Source organism: Pistacia vera, unplaced genomic scaffold (assembly GCF_008641045.1).
Source record: "Pistacia vera cultivar Batoury unplaced genomic scaffold, PisVer_v2 Contig68, whole genome shotgun sequence".
Lineage (NCBI taxonomy): Eukaryota > Viridiplantae > Streptophyta > Magnoliopsida > Sapindales > Anacardiaceae > Pistacia > Pistacia vera.
The window spans coordinates 1,965-20,970 of NW_022196534.1; the positions used below are offsets into that span (position 1 = coordinate 1,965).

General features: G+C 35.8%; 3 protein-coding genes across 5 annotated transcripts; 2 read left to right on the forward strand and 1 right to left on the reverse strand.

The window, feature by feature from the left end:
* The first annotated feature begins 2,497 nt into the window (after positions 1–2,497).
* Positions 2,498–5,559, forward strand: LOC116113501 (COP1-interactive protein 1-like). Its single transcript, XM_031399654.1, has 2 exons — positions 2,498–2,618; positions 3,476–5,559. The coding sequence occupies exons 1-2, from the start codon at positions 2,498–2,500 to the stop codon at positions 5,557–5,559; spliced, it is 2,205 nt and encodes a 734-aa protein (XP_031255514.1).
* A 1,399-nt stretch (positions 5,560–6,958) lies between these two features.
* LOC116113495 (COP1-interactive protein 1) lies at positions 6,959–13,087 on the forward strand. Of its 3 annotated transcripts, XM_031399648.1 has the most exons (5): positions 6,959–7,100; positions 7,470–7,533; positions 9,012–9,201; positions 9,455–10,216; positions 10,448–13,087. In XM_031399648.1, the coding sequence occupies exons 3-5, from the start codon at positions 9,108–9,110 to the stop codon at positions 12,820–12,822; spliced, it is 3,231 nt and encodes a 1,076-aa protein (XP_031255508.1). In that variant the 5' UTR covers positions 6,959–7,100; positions 7,470–7,533; positions 9,012–9,107; the 3' UTR covers positions 12,823–13,087. The 3 variants fall into 3 exon arrangements, with proteins under 3 accessions (XP_031255508.1, XP_031255506.1, XP_031255507.1); XM_031399646.1 differs by having other exon boundaries at positions 9,455–13,087; XM_031399647.1 differs by lacking the exons at positions 6,959–7,100; positions 7,470–7,533 and adding an exon at positions 8,538–8,735 and having other exon boundaries at positions 9,455–13,087.
* Positions 13,088–14,887: 1,800 nt separating this feature from the next.
* On the reverse strand, positions 14,888–18,245 carry LOC116113516 (mitochondrial adenine nucleotide transporter ADNT1-like). The gene is made up of 8 exons (XM_031399668.1): positions 17,957–18,245; positions 17,553–17,601; positions 17,305–17,468; positions 17,061–17,098; positions 16,399–16,511; positions 16,153–16,266; positions 15,522–15,863; positions 14,888–15,318 (listed from the first exon to the last, which is right to left on the reverse strand). The coding sequence occupies exons 1-8, from the start codon at positions 18,115–18,117 to the stop codon at positions 15,235–15,237; spliced, it is 1,065 nt and encodes a 354-aa protein (XP_031255528.1). The 5' UTR covers positions 18,118–18,245; the 3' UTR covers positions 14,888–15,234.
* Positions 18,246–19,006: the final 761 nt, after the last annotated feature.

A 19,006-nucleotide genomic window follows, 5' to 3' on the forward strand; every position in this document is an offset into this window, starting at 1 on the left:
AGAAAAATAATATAGTTATCGGAAAATGTGAACCAAATTCGTATGCCGAATAACGGACGCAATATTAATCGTCGATCAATTATGAATTAATATTAATCAATGGTCAGAATTATGTCACGTCATTCGATACATGAATTCGATATGTATTCTTCAATAACTGTAGCATTGCTTGTGAAAATATGACCAAACAATATGTGAAATCTCATTAGAGTTGAGCTCCATCTTTTCACGCGGTCTACAATTGTGTTTTTTTTTTTTTTTTTGTCCTTTCCTTAGTTAATGATGATCTTGCTCCCGTTTTTACTTCTAATACAATCACAAATTTTATGGCCATTGGGGAGTTTATTGATCATTAATTTTATTGTCCAAGATAATTAATTGAAATATACACAAACTAGTTTGAACACTTGATTACAACCACAAAAAAAAAAAAAATATATTGTAGACATTTATCTTTGTAATCGTCCTAGTTCAGCTTAAAAATCATTGATAAGGAACTAGATTGACCACATAATCAAACAATAATATTATACTAGCAAATATTTCTCATTAACTTTCTTTTACAAACGTAACATGTCAGTTCGTAATTGGTTAACTCGCAATGAGTCTCGCTTGACAAAATGAGAATTAAATAATTATGAACTATTACGTCAACGTTTATGAGATAAACTTGTGAAAAGTATTTATTAAACTATCTTTATTCCATAATAAAATTAGTTAAAATCCCAATAGATGCCACAATGAGCACAAGCCTCATCCTATTTATGAAATTTCCCAATAAATAGGTAAAATTTCATTGCTCTCATCAAAGCAAAACAAATTCACCAATTATGTATGTATTGATGATGGGAACCTCAAATTTTTTTTTTTTTTTTTTTTTTTTTAATGCCAAATTCAAATGGGGGAGTAGCTGTAACTTAACACCTAGTCAGTCGCCTGCTGTTCAACTAACCTTGAGTTAAAAAAAATATCAACTAACTTTTTAAATCAACCGTTGGATCAGTCTTAGATCAGTTAAGACTTAAGATCCCACTTAGTTTAAATCAACCGTTGGATTACTTGCAATTGAAGCACATCCGTTAATTTATTAATTAACTGACTGACTCTGGCCTGGCCGCAGGATATTCAATTGGCAGACAAGACAAGAGTAAAGACAAGCGCGGGAAAATCCCACGTGCATCACGCTAGAGCAGCCAATAATTTTCACGAAATCCATTATCGCGCTTTCTTGTTCACGAGATGAAGAGAAGATTGCGTTCCTATTCAGTGGTTTCGCGTAATAATATTGGAAATTAGGGCAACTGTTACAGAAGAAGCGCCAAATTTCATCTTCCTGTCATGGACAAAGGAGTAATTAAAAAAAGGTGATTGTTTTGATTTCCTTTTCTGATTTCTTTTTGTTTCCTTCAAAGTTCTTTCCATCTGCAATAAATCTTTTATTTTAATTACATTCGGATCGCGTGAGTTAAGATTCCGCTGTCCGCTCAGGTATTTTATTGACTTTATCAAGAAACAATCGTCCTGTTTGGTTGATCGAAAATAAAAGAAAAGAATATTGATTCATCTCCTGTTTTGACAGCAAAATTAAAATTCGCATGAATTTATTAGATTTATTTAATGCTCGATTATAAATTAGAAGCTGAATTTGAAGTTGAAATCTCTTTCTCGTCCTTTTTCCCATATGTCATTACCTGTGAGTCACTCTCATATATATAATTAATATTATTTAATAGCATTTTCTTGTAATAAAAATAGGATGATCATCAATTGCGGTGGTGGATATAGTTGTCAGTCTGCAATATGTGGTGGTTAATAGATGAGATAATTGTTTGAATTGTTGCTAAAATGTATCAACGGTGGCGCTTTGTTCCGCCTGAAATGACAATTCAAAATGTCATGTAAAATACCCATTGGATTTGAAATCAATTTATTAATGAACCCCATGGCCCCATACGGTGGGCCAGTTTATCAAATCTACCATATATGTGATCCTCAATGTAGAAAAATTCCTCTGGGATTATGTATCATAATAATTAATTTTTATAATATGCATGCATGTAAATCTGTAGTTCACAGATTTTGAAAATATTCTTTTGGGTATTGAATTGTGACCCTCATGAATGGGATTCATGGGAAAATGATATGTTTCTTCATTGAGGGCCAGCCAGAAATTCCAGATAGAAGTGCAAATGATCCGAATATTTTTTCATTAAATTTTGTGTATTCAAGTTTATCATTTACCTTGTCTGTTAATACATAATGCCAAAATTCGATTCACATCAAGGGCCAGCTTGTTTGTTTGCTGGATGGGATAAATTTTGATCGTTAGACAAGTAGTTGGAGTTGAACTAGTCAATTAATTATTCCTTGAATTTATAGATGGTCACGTTTCAGATTCGAACGAAGTAAACTGAAACTAGAAAATATCTCCGCAGTCTTTAGTACTATTTTATTTTCATTATATATTCAGATCTTTGGTCTCTTGTGTTTGGCATTCATGTCGAATGCATTTTCTCAACAGGTTTGCGAATCGGGATTATTGAAGTTAATTGATTCCAAGTCCTTGGAGAGTGATCTGGATCCTGAAAAAGTCGAGCAAATGGCGGGCAGTAAAAGAGGTGCAGTTTTTCTTTTAAACAATTACCCAGATTTCTGAAAAAGGATGGAGCCGAGTTGATTGAATAAACTTTTTAAAATCTATTAAACAAAAGAAGAACCCAGTAATAATTTTAAGATATGATTCATATAATATTCCATTGATAATATAATAATTCAGTATTGAAGTTGAATTTGTCTCACATCGTCTTAATAATAGACTGTTATAATATATATATGTGGTTGGGTTTCCTTCTCTTTTGAGCTAAGTTTTGAGAGTGAGTTCTACTCAAACTCACTTTTTGAGAGTCACATTCTCTCCTCTCTTTGATTGGGACGATGATGGGTTGTTATGATGCATATTTGATTGGGCTCCCTCGACATCGCCCTAATAGTGGGTTGTTATGGTATATATGTGGTTGGACTCTCTAACATCACCCCAATAGTGGGTTGTTATGATACATATGTGGTTAGGCTCCCACGATATCACCCCAATAGTGGGTTGTTATAGTGTATATGTAGTTGGACTCCCTCGACATCGACCCAATACTGGGTTGACGATAATGGTGTATATGGGGTTGTGCTCTTTTCTCCCTTAGACTCGACTTTGTGAAGTTGAATTTATCCCACATCGTCCCAATAGTGGATTGTTATGGTTAGACTCTCTTCTCACTTGAGTTAGCTTTCAACCAGACTCATTTTATATGCAGAAATTTATATAATTCTTTGTAAATTTTTTTCCTCTAATAAGCAAATCTGTAAACACATCATGGTTGAGCGTCATTATTTTGGCTAGATACCGGCATGCTTGAATTTGACTAGTGTTTAATCAATGACTAGTATCAGATTCAGGAATTTTTTATTTTTTTATTTTTGGCAGAAATTGAAGCTAAAGTCGAAAAGATATTGCAGCTTGTGAAAAGTAAAGAACAAGAGAGAGAAGATGGAAACATATCACGTTCAGAAACGGATTCAGAACTCGTTGGTCTCATTGAGGAATTCCACAATCAGTACCAATCGCTCCATACTCGATACAGTAATCTTAGAGGAGAGTCTGGGAGGAGATCTCGTGGTCGTGGCAGGAAAGATAGACAAGCTTCAGCTTCACCAATCTCCGGCTCTGACTCAGACTATTACTCCTCCGAGGACATAGATATTAATAATCACACGTTGACAAATGGGGAGCAGAAGATGTCAAATGCCTCGAGGAAGAAAGAACGTAGAACAGAAAATTCAGAAGTTAATGACAGGAAGCAGAGCTCGGTGTCTACGACCGACGAAAATGAAGCTTCAGACTCTGATGAAAACCTGGAAGCATTTAGCAAAACACAGGCATCGGATAAGGGCGTGGGGGGCCAGATATCTGGATTAAAGCATGAGCTTGAAGCCTTGCGTAGCCAGAAAACAGATTTGGAATCGCAATGTGTGAAGAAAACAACTGAAGCTAAGCAGTTAGAGAAGGAGAATAAAGGACTGCAAGGCCAGATTTCGAAACTTGAATTGATATCAAAAGAGAGTAAAAATGAGATAAGTGATCTGCGGAAAAAACTGAAGGACAATGAGAAAAATTTAAAATCTAAAATCGAGGTATTGAAGGCACAGGTCAGCTATCTGCAATCGGAGCTAGATTCTTCACGTGCTTCAGAAAACAAAGCAACAGGTCTCGTCAAAGGCTTAACGGATCAGATCAATGTAATGCAACGGGATTTAGATTTGCTACTGGAGGGGAAAAACAAAGAAATTTCCGAATACCAGATTCAGGTGAATAATCTAAAAGAGGAACAAACCAAAAAGACTGCAGTCGGGCAGAGAATGCTGACAGAGAAAGAAAGCTTTCTCGTACGGGTGAAGGACCTGGAATTGGAATTGGAATCTTTAAGCGACCAGAAACACAAATTAGAAGAGCAGTTAGATAGTAAAATTCACCACATGAAACTGTTAAGAGAGGAAAAGAAGAGATTGCAAGGGAGAATTGCGGAACTGAGTGATCAGCTTTCTGCTCTTCAAAGAAATTATGAAGGTAGAGAGAAAGAGGCTTCTACTCAGATTCTAGCTTTAAATGCACAAGTTCACAATATGCAGCAGGAGTTATATAATATGCAGTCACAGAAAAGTCAGCAGGATCAACACATCATTAAATTGACAACCAAGTTTGCCGATCAACAGAGAATTCTGAAGGAACAAGTGGAAACTATCAACAAACTATCTGAGGAGTCGAGACAAGACAAACGACGGATCTCCGGGTCCAAGATTAACCTACAAACTGCAGAGAGGAAGATGTCGGAGTTGGCAGAAGAGTTTCGGAAGACACTTGAAGATCACATCCGTGTATTGTACCGGAGAATCCTGGTTGCAGAACAATTACATAATGAAAACAAAGACAGCTATAGGAAGACAAAAGAGAGGCTGGAGGAAGAACATAGAACGATTGAAAAAAAGATTGCAACTCATGAAATTGAGTTGAGGAAGCTGAGGGATTTCTTCCAACCAGGAAGCAAGTCATTGTCAGGATTGGACTTAGCAGTGGGGACCGTGGAGGGCAATGGAGACTTAGTGAGCCGCATTTCCGAAATTTCAACAGAACTTGTCTTTGCAAAGAATTGGGTCAATGATACACTAAATGAGAAAAGGAGATTGCAGCGAGAAGTGAAATGTCTAGCTGAACAGCTTGATGATAAAGAGGAACAAGAATCATTGTTGCGGGATAAGGTATTGAAGTTGGAAGAGAAGTTGGGAAAGCAAGGTGTGGAGAAGTTGAATCTATTAAAATCTGTGAGCCAACTTGAGAGACTGTTAGAAGAATTACAGAACAATATAGAAGCCAAAGAAGAGAGATTATTGAATCTTGGAGAAGAGAAGAGGGAGGCTATAAGGCAGCTCTGCACTTTTATTGATTATTACCGCTGCGACTACTATCATCTCAAGGACGAAATCTCCAAGAAGATTCTTCAAATAAAAAATTAAAACATTTGTTCTCCTAAAACGTCTTGAACATATTGTATTACATTATTATTTTTCATTTTTTGTGTGTATTTTGTTATAACACTATTTTTTTTATTCGAATTGTACATTTAACGAATAATACTTTGAAAATAATGTAAATTACCTTTCCTTTTACACTCACTTTTTTTAACCAAGGTGTTCAGGTTCAAAATCCTACTTATTCACAGTACCACTAATTCGTCCTAAACATCCGAGTTATCCATCAAATAGGTTTTTTTATGGCTATTCAATAGGGATTATTTCTAAGATGGCCAAGCGTATAGTCATAAATGAAGGAACTTACTTAGATTTACACTACCCTACAAAGATCCTGCCTTAGATTGAATTATACTGCGTATAGATGTAAGAATTTAAGATAAAATTCTCTCAGATCATGCTACCTCATAAAGATCTTGCCTCAGATGAATTATGCTGCGTACAGATGAAGGAATTTCGGATGGAATCTTTTCACGTTAGTAAGATCTCTAGTTAACCATGAATACAAAAAATATTAAATCAGTATATTAAGAGTCTTTCTCTATATAACATGGATGTCCATTACGTTGATTAATAGAATTTTTTTAAGATTAAATGCATGCGACTCTAAAACAAGACCTTTGGGTATAACTAGTTTCAGTAACTAAAGGATTTGTCATCCGATATAAGGAGAGAGTTGATAACGGGTTTATTTCACTTTTCTTTGTGAGAAATTGTGTTGAATTAACTCATCCGTTTTGCACTTCCCTACAAAATCAACAAAAAACTCTTTAAAAAAGACGGATTTAATGTTTTTTGAATGAATTTGATGAATTTATTTCAAGGATAAAGATTAATTTATAATTCAATCTTATAAACTTTTTTTCATAATCTCAATATATTATGTTGTAATTGGGCAGAAGAAATCTATAATGAGCAAACGAAACCTATTTATGAGCTCTCACATCATACGGGTGAAAAAAATTTATAAAGTTAGATTATAAGTATAATATTAATTTAATTCAAAGGTCTTGTTACCAAAAGAATAAATAAATAATAAAATTTAATGATTTGTAACATTTTCGTACTGCAAACGGCAGCAGATTCAAACCATGAGAAAAACAAGCGCGGGAACCACATCGGTGGGCCTAGTTACCTCGTATCAGGGCCCAAATTCAATATATCGCGCGGTTTTGTCCAACAACGATACATCAAACAAATAGGGAAACATTGACTGGGAAGACGAAAAATTGAACAGTAGGTGGCGATAATGTAATTAACAATAAACTCAAAGGGTAATTTCTTTTGAAAAGAAGCTCCAAAGATTCCGTCCCCTCCCCTGAAATTGAAGCTACAAATGCTGTACAAGTACTTTGCGTCTTGAGATTGCTCCTAAATCCTAATCCAAACAAAACCACTTTTTCATTTGAACTGTTTTTTAAATTTTTTAATAATTCTCCTTTCACACCATCTCTCTCCCTCTCTGTCTCTCTTTCTCTGCGTTTGCTCTCGGATTCTTGCTTCGGTTTCAGCTGTCTGACTTGCAGGTAAGCTTTGATTATGAACTGATTAGTGATTAACTGATTATTGCTTTGTTCTTTTACTGCTGGAGAGTGTTTTATGTAACTTTTTTCTGTTAATTTTGGTTGTAGTGTTCGATACTATTCTGGATTGTTTCAATGTAATTTTATTTTATTTTTTCTTTCGATTTTGAAGGTTTGATTCATTAGTTAAAGTAGTTTTGTTGAATTCCAGATGATTTCGATTGAGTTTAGAAAATGAATTGTGACAGAAACATTGTTCTCAGATCATGATTTCTGGCTCTTGTCAAAGTTCTGATCGATTGTTCTTTGTTTCCGGTATAATTTTGGTTAAATTTATATTATTTTGTTTATAATTGAATTACGTCCTTGCAGATTGATTCAAATCGAGGAAGCTTCTTAAGAAGAGTGAAAGGGAAAGTTCAGAAATTTGATTTAGGTAAATAATGATATAATTGCTATTATTTTTTCGTTAATTTAGATGGTAAAAGATAAGAAAGAAAAAATTTATTGCATGTTTTTGGATGACTTGTTAGGAAAAACTGTAAAATGAGTGATTATGAAGTAATTGTGTTAGTTTTTTTAATGGGAAAACAAACAAAAAGAAACAGCTCATTCTAACAGATACAATAGCTGTATTTTTTTATCGTTTTAAATACGCTTCTGGGAAATTCCCCAGAGATGATGAATGATGAGGTGGTGCCAGATTAGAACTGATGCTACTCGTTATTATAGTGACGTGGAGTAAATCAAAACGCACTAGACGTTAAGCTCTTTTTCTGTTTTCAAGTTTTATTTTATTCCCATTTATTGTTTTATGGTTCATCCCAAAATTTTAAAAATGGAAATTTTATGCTTATCTTTTTTTTCATAAGATGGATTCAAACCAAACTCTTCATTCAATGGACACATATTTTTTTACTGACAATTTACTAAACATTGTACGGCTGTTACTATCATTGTATTATTTGAGGTTCTGACCAAGGATGGTAGTTTTGGTTATGTAACGGAAGGTGAAATATGTATTATTATTAAAGACATCTCTTGCTTCTGACTGTAAATAGCAAATCAGTTTATTGAAGAAAAATAAAGTAAAAATATTTATCCTCATTAGTGTGCAAGTTATTTATTGGTGCCGTGTTATGGTGTAAAGTTCTATGTATATGATTAAATGCATCAAGGACCTTATGTTTTTGTCATTAATGAAGGTGAGGAATTGGGGTTGGGACCATTACTTTTTTAGGCTAACAGCAATGCTTTACCACTACAGTTTCATGAACTAACGCATTTATTGAACCTTGACTACACAGAACTTAGAAAGTGTTAGGTAGAGAGCCATCTGGAGATATACGGTCTCTAGAATCATCTTGTAGAAAGTACTCTTTAGTGCAAGATTTGATGAAGTCAATCTGCGACATATTTTCAGTGCTGATGAGAGTTTGGAGCAATGCTCTGTGTGATGATTTTTCGTATCCATAAAGAGCAGCCTCCACACATCAGTGATTGAAATATATAGTAAGCTGTAACAGTTTGCTTCTGGGGGCGAGAGAATTTTTGTCGAACCTTTTATTTTGACAGACATTCTTGGTACAGTTTTTTCGGAATGGTAGCAATCAGTATGCCTAACGGGTCTGATGTCAGGTATCATAGCATAATAATAACAGAATTGCGCAAAAATGTTATTTTCAATTGTTTGCTTTCCTTTTGAGTCACACTTTTATATACTCTTAAATCCACCAATAAGCATCTATCTTGCCACTTTTTATCAGTATTTTCCTGTATAAGTTTTACTTTGTGACCTGGTCCTTATCTTATTTAAACTGTTTATACATCCTCTCGGTTATAAACCCTTGGCAAGCAGCTTCACTTTTTATCATGTTGAATGGATTTTGCTTGACAGTGTCTGGATTTTAACAGGATACTTTAAATTCTGAGGTTCTGAGCTCAAGATGGAAACTGAGTTCTCTTGAAACACACTTATTGAGGATACTTGGTTGATAATCTGAAGAGGATATGGGGAAGCATCATTGGAGAAAGTCCATAAAGTCCCTCTTTGGGAGTCACGTTGATCCAGAAAATGATGAACAGCTGAAAGGAACTAAAGCAGGTAATATAAGATAATTTTGATTCTTCTATCTAAAAAGATAAATCTGATTCTTTACAAACATATGGAGGTTATAGGTTTAGATGAACTCCAGATTAAATTTGCTTTTGCATGACAGATTGCAATTTCAAGTGATTGGCTTAAGATAAACTGCAGGTTGATTTGCATGGTTTTCTTTTGCATCTTACGCTATCACTCTTCCCTTTGTAACTTTAATCATTATTTTAGAGAGGACTGAATTTCTTGTTTCCTGCAGAAATTGAAGAAAAGGTCAAAAAGATCTTGAAACTTATCCAAAGTGAGGATCATGAAGAAAAAGATGGGATCAAAGAACCACTTGTTGAACTAATAGAAGATTTCCATGGAAAATACCAATCGCTTTATGCACAATATGATAATCTTAGAGGAGAGCTGAGGAACAAAATACATGGCAAAAAAGGGACGGAGGCTGATTCGTCGTCGACCTCAGACTCGGACTCAGATTATTCTTCGAAGGGCAAACGCAGCAAAAATGGAGAACTTGAAAGTGAATTCCAGAAAACAACAGACAGCATAAAGCAAGAACTTGAAGCAGCAAATTTAGAACTTTCTGATCTGAAGATGAAGTTGACCACTACCAGTGAAGAAAAAGAAGCTTTAGATTTGGAATACCAAACAGCTTTGAGCAAGATACAAGAAGCAGAAGAAGTCATCAGAAATTTGAAGCTTGATACTGAAAGCTTAAATGCTGAAAAGTTGAAACTTTCAGCTGATAATGCAGAGATGAATCAGAAGCTAAAAGCTGCAGATAAGATAGACGCTGAGCGAAATCTAGAAATTTCTGACATGAAGAGGCAGTTGACTGCTACCATTGAAGAAAAGGAAGCTTTAAATTTGGAATATCAAACTGCTTTGAGCAAGACACTAGAAGAGGAGGAAATCATCAGAAATTTGAAGCTTGAAGTTGAAAGCTTAAATGCTGAAAAGTTGAAACTTTCAGCTGATAATGCAGAGCTGACTCAGAAGCTAGAAGCTGCAGGTAAGATAGACGCTGAGCGAAATCTAGAAATTTCTGACATGAAGAGGCAGTTGACTGCTACCATTGAAGAAAAGGAAGCTTTAAATTTGGAATATCAAACTGCTTTGAGCAAGACACTAGAAGAGGAGGAAATCATCAGAAATTTGAAGCTTGAAGTTGAAAGCTTAAATGCTGAAAAGTTGAAACTTTCAGCTGATAATGCAGAGATGACTCAGAAGCTAGAAGCTGCAGGTAAGATTGAAGCTGAGCTAAATCAAAGATTGGAAGATATTATTAGAGATAAAGATAACTTGATCATTGAGAAAAAGGCTGCCCTTGCAAGGATTGAAGAGGGAGAGAAGATTGCTGAAGACTTAAGAGCTGTGGCTGATCGGCTGAATGATGAAAAACAAATTCTCGGGCAGGAAGTAGAAACTCTTAGAGGGGAAACTTCCAATTTAAAGCAGCAACTGGAATCTGCAAAACAGGAAGTCTCAGATTTACGTCAATCACTGAATTCTACTGAGGAAGACAATAAATCTCTGACTTTGAAAGTCTCAGAGGTTTCTAATGAGATTCAGCAAGCACAGAATGTAATAGAAAAACTCATGACTGAATCGAGTCAGTTCAATGAGAAAATTGTTGTGAAAGAGAGGGAACTATCAAGTCTTGCGGAGATGCATGAGGTCCATGGAAATGAAGCATCAGCTCGAATAAAGGAATTAGAGGCTCAAGTAACAGGCATGGAACTAGAGCTGGAAGCATTGCGATCCCAGAATAGAGATATGGAAGTGCAGATTGAGAGCAGAACAACTGAAGTGAAACAATTGGGAGATGAAATTGTCCGACTGCAAGCCCAAATTTTGGAGTTTGGAACAGTGTCGAAAGATAGAGAAGATGAACTCTCTTCTCTGAAGCAGAAACTTGATGCTAATGAAAGTGAATCAATGTCTAGAATAGAGAATTTGACAGCACAGATCAGCAATCTGTTAGCTGACATGGATTCTTTACGCTCTCAGAAAGCTGAATTGGAAGGACAGATAGTATTCAAAAGTGAAGAAACATCAACTCAGGTCAAGGGTCTTTTGGATCAGGTAAACACACTGCAGCAGGAATTGGAATCTCTGCACAGCCAGAAAGCTGGTTTGGAATTGCAACTTGAGGAGAAAACCAAAGATATTTCAGAATACATGATTCAGGTAGAAAAACTGAAAGAGGAGATAGTGAGCAAGACTGAGGTTCAGCAGAGAATTCTGGAAGAGAAAGAAAGTTTGACAGCCAAAATTGAGAGCCTGGAACTGGAGGTGGCTTCTCTAAGCAATCAGAAAACTGACATGGAAGAGCAGATAAGAAGTAAAATTGAAGAGACTGGTCATTTGAGAGAGGTAAATGCAGAGTTACATGACAAAATATCTGAATTGGAGATAGCATTAACAGAGAGGGAGGTTGAGTTATCTTCTCTGCAGGAGAAACATATAAATGTAGAAAATGAAGTCTCTGCTCAAATAACAGCCTTAGCAGCGCAGGTTAACAGTCTACAACAGGGCTTGGATTCCTTGCAGGCCCAGAAGAGTCAATTGGAATCACAACTTGAAAGAGAGAAACAAGAATCTTCAGAAGGTGTTATCCAAATGGAAAATGAGAAAAATGAGTTGCTGAATCAGATTACAGATCAGCAGAAACAGCTCAATGAACAGGAAGATGCATACAAGAAGCTGAGCGAGGAGTATAAACAAGTTGAAGTTTCATTCCAGGAATGCAGGGCAAATCTTGAAGTTGCAGAAAGGAAAATCAAAGAAATGACAGATGAACTCAGTAGGCATGTTGAGTCCAATGATCAGAGGGTGGCTGATTTGGAAGAAAAAGTTGAAGACCTGAAAAGAGATCTAGATGTAAAAGGAGACGAACTGAGTACTTTGGTTGAGAATGTCCGCCAAATTGAAGTTAAGCTTCGCCTATCAAACCAGAAGCTTCGGGTCACAGAACAATTACTAACTGAGAAGGAAGAGAGCTTCAGAAAAGCAGAGGCAAAGTTTTTAGAAGAACAGAGAATGCTGGAAGAAAGAATTGCTACATTGTCTGGAACTATTGCTGCCAACAAGGAGGCCCATCACAGGATGATCACAGATATCTCAGTGAAAGTTAAAAGTACTTTGACTGAGCTAGAAACTGTGATACACAGGTTTGAAGAGGCCTATGGAAGCTATGAGCATCGTATAGAGGAAAAATCAGAGGAGCTTCGGATTGCAAGGAGTTGGGTCGTGGAGGCAAATAACGAAAGGGAGCAACTGAAGCTAGAAGTAAGCAAACTGGCTGGGCAACTGCAAAATAAGAAAGAACAAGAATCGACATTGAGAGAACGGTTTGAGAAGCTAGAAGTCAAGGCAAGCAAGGAAGAAGCAGAGAAGTTGAACCTGACCAAAGCCATAAATCAACTTGAGAAGAAAGTGGAAGTTTTAGAGACGACGATGAAGGAGAAGGACGAGGGTATCTTGGGTATCGGAGAGGAGAAGAGGGAGGCCATAAGGCAACTGTGCGTGTGGATTGATTATCATCGGAGCCGCTATGATTATCTCAAGGAAATACTCTCAAAGGTGGTGCCTGTTAGAGGGCAGAGAGCAACATAGAAGTCTTTGGTATCTGTAATTCATGTATGTTTAGTCGTTCATTGTGTCTTTTTTGTACTGTGGGCAATATTTTATTATTTCATTTTTTGGAAAAGAGGGCGGTCCATAAGAAGATAGGTGATGATTGAACGTTACTAGTGGTTGGGCGTATTTCATTCAATTTGGTTGCAAGATTTGCTTTTATATTTGTTAATCCAGCATTGTATTTTGTATAGAAGTCATGCTCTAGTTTTTCTTACCTTTAATTTATAAATATGGTTTTGGGTTGTGTAATATGTCAGATTGCAAAACTTTGTAAATTTGTTTAATTTGCTTTTTCGCCAAAACCCCAATACAGGCAAAACTTTAGTTATCTAGGTGGATTATCCAGAGATTTGGTGTTCAAGTCTCACAAAGTGATCATTTATCACATTTATGATTTATCTGATTCATTAAATTTATAAGATATTCAATAGACTCTGAACACTCCATTAACAAACAAAAAATAATAATAATAATAATAATAATACAAGCAATTACCATCATAATCCTCGACTCTGCCTCACCAACGCAGAGATCCGTTTAATTTTTTGTTCTCCATTTGATTTGCACCCAGCAAGCAATATGATTGTACAGACGGACATCCGGTAGCCATTACAAATTAACAGGACTATTTTCAACTGCTTTCTCTTCTAACCTACTTATAGTTATGCATCACTTCACAATAACACACTTCTGAAACCATTAATAATATATGTATAATATTATTGGAATAATTTTATAACCATTCAATATCAATCAATGTTTTAAAACCCAACCCGGGGTGAAACCCGGCAAACCTTCCGGGTCCCGGGTTGACGGGTTGACAAAAACTTTTAAAATTCAGCAAATATACCCCTAAAAATGTTAGTTAAGTCCCTATAGGTTTGAAATTTATCAAACACACCCCAACTACAAATCAACCTGCGACTGATTAGCGGCAACGACACCCCAGATGCAACCCCAATCGTCCCTTGAGCCCATTTCCATCAAAATATATCCACGATCTAGCCGAAATAGGTTCGATTTCGACCAGATCTCACCGACGTCGACGTCAGCATTCTAGGCCAGATCCCGTCGATTCCAGCAACAACAACCCTCCCCATCACCCTAGAATTACTCCCCTTTTACTCCCGACCAAAACCCACCTCACCCAACCCCCATTTGCCTCGTCAATCGCCGGAAAAATCTCATCGTTGCCGCTGCCAGTTTTGTTCGATTTTCGATCGATTTACTTACTAGAAATCAACTCTTTCACCACCATTACATTCACCGGAAATTGCTCTTCAAAATACCCAACATTCAGACAGTTAATTGTTCGTCGATCATCACTAAAAATCCTAGGGTATTGGGTAAATAGGAAAAAATTAAACCTACCCGTTGAAGCTTCCGGGTCTCGGTTGAACCAGTTCAACCGGCCGGGCCGGGCCAGGTTTTAAGACATTGATATCAATTGGAATAATTTTATATAAGTATATAATATTATTCATTATTGTTAACAGCAGCAATTAACAGTTTCGGCTTCTAGCATCTTATTATTATTCTGATATAACAACACACATACAGGAATCAAATAGCATTTCACACTGTTGAGGACCACCAGAATAGATGAAGTCAGAAACATTAATAATCCAACTGCTTGATCAATCAAAGAAATTTCCATCAATCTTCCAGCAAAAAGCCAAAGTCCTATCTGTATAGTATCCAGAAACATTTTGGTTGCGTCTACTATCGTTTCCAGTGTCATTCTCCGATTTCCTTCTTTATTTTATCTCGTAAAATGTATTATACTTGGATAACTAATAAATCGAAAACTCACAAAACATGAAAAAAGTTGTTTCCTATGTTTTTTGTTTTCAACTCCATTCCCATATTTTTATCATAAAGAAAATGATAACAAACACGTCCCCTTTATTATCCTTCTAATATAATGATCAAGAAGAGGAATCATAAAATAGATCACCTATCATATCGTAAAAAAACCAAAGGATTCTCGAGAAGCCCAACTTAAAGCATACACAAAAGTTCGCGAAAAGAAAGTGTTATGGAACCAAATAAGTTCAAAGAGCATTAGATTCTACTAACAAACCAGTCACAAATAGACATGGGAAATAATTAACTTCAAACTCCAAACAAAACTACTGGGTTGCATCTGCTGCATCATTTCCTCATAAATACTTTATTGCATGTATGAATAAATACTAAAAACTAAGTTGAGTTTAGATCCTGATAAATAGGTATAACCAGGGAGGGATATCAACATTGACCAAATATGGGATTCTAAATTTTCCCCTACATCCAAATTAGATAATACCTGACAGTTCCCTTATAATATTCTAATTGCTTGCAGAATGAACAGAGAAGTTTTTGAAAATCATGGAGCACCTCTTTGCTTCAGTCAGATATCCTCATCTCAACTCCGAGAACATCCTTCACCAGTTCATATGTCACAAATGCAATGGCTATGGAAGGAACCACCTGAAGGAAATGCAGAAGAGCATTATATGTTTTTGCACACCAGATTACTTAGAAACTATGGCATGAAATAATTTACGCTAGAACAGTGAGATGTGAACTAATGCCATGCAAATTACCAATTAATAGATATTTCTCAAACTGATGATCGAGTTGAACAATTTATCAAATGAAGCTGATTACTAAGTCTAAGCTATTATACTGACCTTCACTGAATTAGGCACCAAACCCTTGTATAATGCTCCAAACCCCTCGTGCCGAACTGTTTTCCTAAAAGTATCAACCATGCCAGTATATTCAACCTTGCTCTTTCCATCCCCAGTCACAACAGAAGCAGCATCTTTCCAGCCCACCATCTGCATTCTTCTTCGAATGACATCCAAAGGATAAGCAACTGTCTGGCCAACAGTTCCAGCAGCAGCTCCACATGCAAGCCTAGTTGTCACACCCAACTCATTGTTCTCATCAACTAACCCAAATGCTTTAGATTTGATCAGCCAATCTTTCAGAGATTCATAAACGGCAAAATTGAGACCCACATATGGTACCTGTAAACATCATAGAATATAATAAGACCCCGACATAAAGAAATGAGGATGACACGGATTTTTATGAAATATAGAACAACATAAAAATGATTTTCCAGTTTATGTTGAAAAGACAGAGAGCATAGTCCTGCCCCATCAGAAAAGCAACTCATCACAAAAACAGAAGTCCACATGCATGAACCATGTAAATGTAGACTTCTATAATGCAAATGCACAAAAAATATGAATGTAACAAAATTTTAGTTAATATTGCAACATGTCCTCCAATAAAAGCATGACATTTACTTACAACTCCAATGACAGAAGGAAGCCATCCTTTGTACAAAGCCCGGGGACCTTCTTCTCTGAGGACTGTTGACAGTGCATGGAAGATTCCTCTATACTGGCGAGGAGACTTGTCTGTCTGTGAAAACACATGGACAAAGTTAAACCATCAAAATGTTTACGTGAGGGGTGAAAATTTTGTATACCAGAAAGAGTAGATCAGGGATCAAACTCATAAACTCACTTTCCGAATGGTAATTCCAAAAAATACCTGAACAGTTAGCCGACCTCGTACCATGTCCATTGGGTAAGTGGCTGACATGGCAATAATTCCAGCACATGCACCAGCTCCAAGGCGTAGTACAGGAGTGAGCTCCGCCTCTTCTGCAAGAGAAACAAAAAAATTACTATGAAATCTCGCATCATCTTTCTCTCTTTGTTTCTTTCTTTCTCCTCCTATAGTCTCATTCTTTGTTGACCATAAGCCAAACTACAATCATTAATGGGGGATATCAAGACAGCAAAGAAAAACAAAAAGATTACATGCAAAATATAAAACACCTTTCGATGAAGGAAATCCATAAGAAAAGCCAACAAAAAATATAGCATAAAAGATAAGATCCATTCCCAAAAACTCATTTTGTGACTAAAAATCTTATATATGTAAGTTCAGCTTAAACAATATCAAAATATTCTACACTCACACATACACACACAAAACGTACTGATGCACAAACAAATCATTTACACCAAACCCGCTACATTATGTCAATACATATGCACCAAACTCAACATCAAAAAAACAATTAAACTTTGAAACTGAAGAATAGCAATTGGTTATAAACGTCGTGAGAGTTCACAAAATGAATTCAGAGCAATGAGAGAGGTAGAAGAAAGAAAGTAAGAAAGAAATTGAGAAAATAGGATTCATACCATTTCCAGATTGTTGGCGGTAAAACCATAAAATACCCCTATTTACAAAAAGTAAGAAGAGAGTGTTAATTTATCAAATCGAATGGACAAGTGCTACAAATTTCTAATGCCTACATAATAGTTTCTAGTTTCTAGTTTCTAGTAAAAGATGAAAAAGCATTTGCATCCTAAATACTAAAACAAATGCCACTATAAATCAGTAATAATATACTAATCCAGAGGAAAAGGAAGCACCAGAACATACTTAGATGCTTCCTCATAACTAAAGAACTTGACTGCTGAGTTTGGAACAATGCGAGCACAATTAGTGCCATTGCCTTTAAACAACCCTCTAAAACCCTCAGTTCTCCATATATATTTCAAGCCCTGAATTGTTCCATTGTATTTTATACTATGAGGATTTTGAACCTGCATATTTCAGAACCAAATTCTATTACTCTTAACAAATATAAGATAATATAACTTAATAGACAAATTATAATGATAAACTACCTGCAGCAAAATTTTCAATCTCTCCAAGGGGGCAACAGCAGTACGCGACCTACAACAGATAGTCGATTAAGATAAAATTCGACAATCGAATTGCTAATTATAATATTTAAAAAATTCACTACAAGTGTGCATTTTACAACAGTTAAATTTTGTGAAGGCAATGTGAAGTGATCACTACGATTAAGTATGATATTTATGAAACATTAATTTATATCTAGCAATGCTACAGTTAAATAATTTACATAGTAAAAACAAGAGCAAGTTTAATGAAAAACCGAGTAGAAATATATTCATAAAAACTGAAATTATAAATTTATTGAACAATAAACTCAACAACACTGTCATGAATGAATAAACTTCGTAACAAAAACAAGGAAAATAAAAATAGATCAAAGGAGACTCACACTCCACCGGCGATGCCACCGGCGACGAGAGACTTGGAGATAGAAAGAAGCGCGTGGCTTGGCGCTTTCACTCCTTCACTGGCGAGCTTGGCCTCTTCAGCAAGATTCACGATTGTCGAAACCGCGGCCTCACTCCTCTTCACATCTTCTCTGGACGCCATCCTTGTTCCAATAAAAGTAAAAAAGAAAAAACACAGACCTAAGCTCCTTGGTCAAACTCACGGCGTTGACCGGTGGCCGGCGATCGTTGTAATTTTTTTTTTATTTTTTTTGATTTAAAACGGAGTTATCATTTGTTGAGGTTTCAGAGAGACACCAAGTGAAAGTGAGGGCGGAGGCGCTGTTCAAACACAAAAAACATTTCGCATAGGTTTATATATATTTATATCAATAATATAAAATTTATTTTTTTTCTTTTATTTAAAAAGGAAAAGGAAAATAAAACAGAACTCAGTTGTACTATCGACGCGCTGGGTTTGTGAGGGTATAATTAGGGTAAGGGAATTTAAAACAAAACAAAAGTTTTAAGTAATTTTATTTTAATTTTAGGTTCATTTCATTGGAGGCAGTTGGATCTAGGGTCCTTTCAAATCATCTCGTGTATCATAATTCATGGGGAGAGTGTGACAGTCAAGTCAAGCTAATATTTTTTTCGGATAATTAAAATACATGACATTTTATACAATCAATGTGATGTCTCTGTGATTTGTCCATTAACATATTTATAAATTATTATATTTAAGTATAGGGTAAATGACTTTTTCCCTACAAAGGTTTGCCTTACCAATACTATTTCACTCAAAAAAAAGTTTCAAAATATTATTTTCTCATCCAATGTTTATATTCTGTTAATATCCAAAATACATTTCACTTTTTCAACCAACGTTCAGCGAGTTACTATAAGTCAGGGTATGAGGGTTTTTGTAGAGTGGAGGTCAATAGGTCAAATGATAGTAACCGATTGAATATTCGTGATTGGAATCAACCGAAAGTTAGTTAAGAACAGAAAACTAGTTTTGTGGTAGCCGACAATCGGTGAGAAATCAAATG

What these genes read in the sequence shown, in the direction of transcription:
- LOC116113501 (XM_031399654.1), top strand. Translation starts at nt 2,498, where the DNA reads ATGTCGAATGCATTTTCTCAACAGGTTTGCGAATCGGGATTATTGAAG. An exon ending in AATGGCGGGCAGTAAAAGAG is followed by an intron (nt 2,619 to 3,475) that starts GTGCAGTTTTTC and finishes TATTTTTGGCAG; the next exon opens with AAATTGAAGCTAAAGTCGAA.
- LOC116113495 (XM_031399646.1), top strand. Translation starts at nt 9,108, where the DNA reads ATGGGGAAGCATCATTGGAGAAAGTCCATAAAGTCCCTCTTTGGGAGT. An exon ending in GCTGAAAGGAACTAAAGCAG is followed by an intron (nt 9,202 to 9,454) that starts GTAATATAAGAT and finishes TGTTTCCTGCAG; the next exon opens with AAATTGAAGAAAAGGTCAAA.
- LOC116113516 (XM_031399668.1), bottom strand. Translation starts at nt 18,117, where the DNA reads ATGGCGTCCAGAGAAGATGTGAAGAGGAGTGAGGCCGCGGTTTCGACA. An exon ending in GGTGGCATCGCCGGTGGAGT is followed by an intron (nt 17,602 to 17,956) that starts GTGAGTCTCCTT and finishes TATCTGTTGTAG; the next exon opens with GTCGCGTACTGCTGTTGCCC. An exon ending in GATTGAAAATTTTGCTGCAG is followed by an intron (nt 17,469 to 17,552) that starts GTAGTTTATCAT and finishes TGAAATATGCAG; the next exon opens with GTTCAAAATCCTCATAGTAT.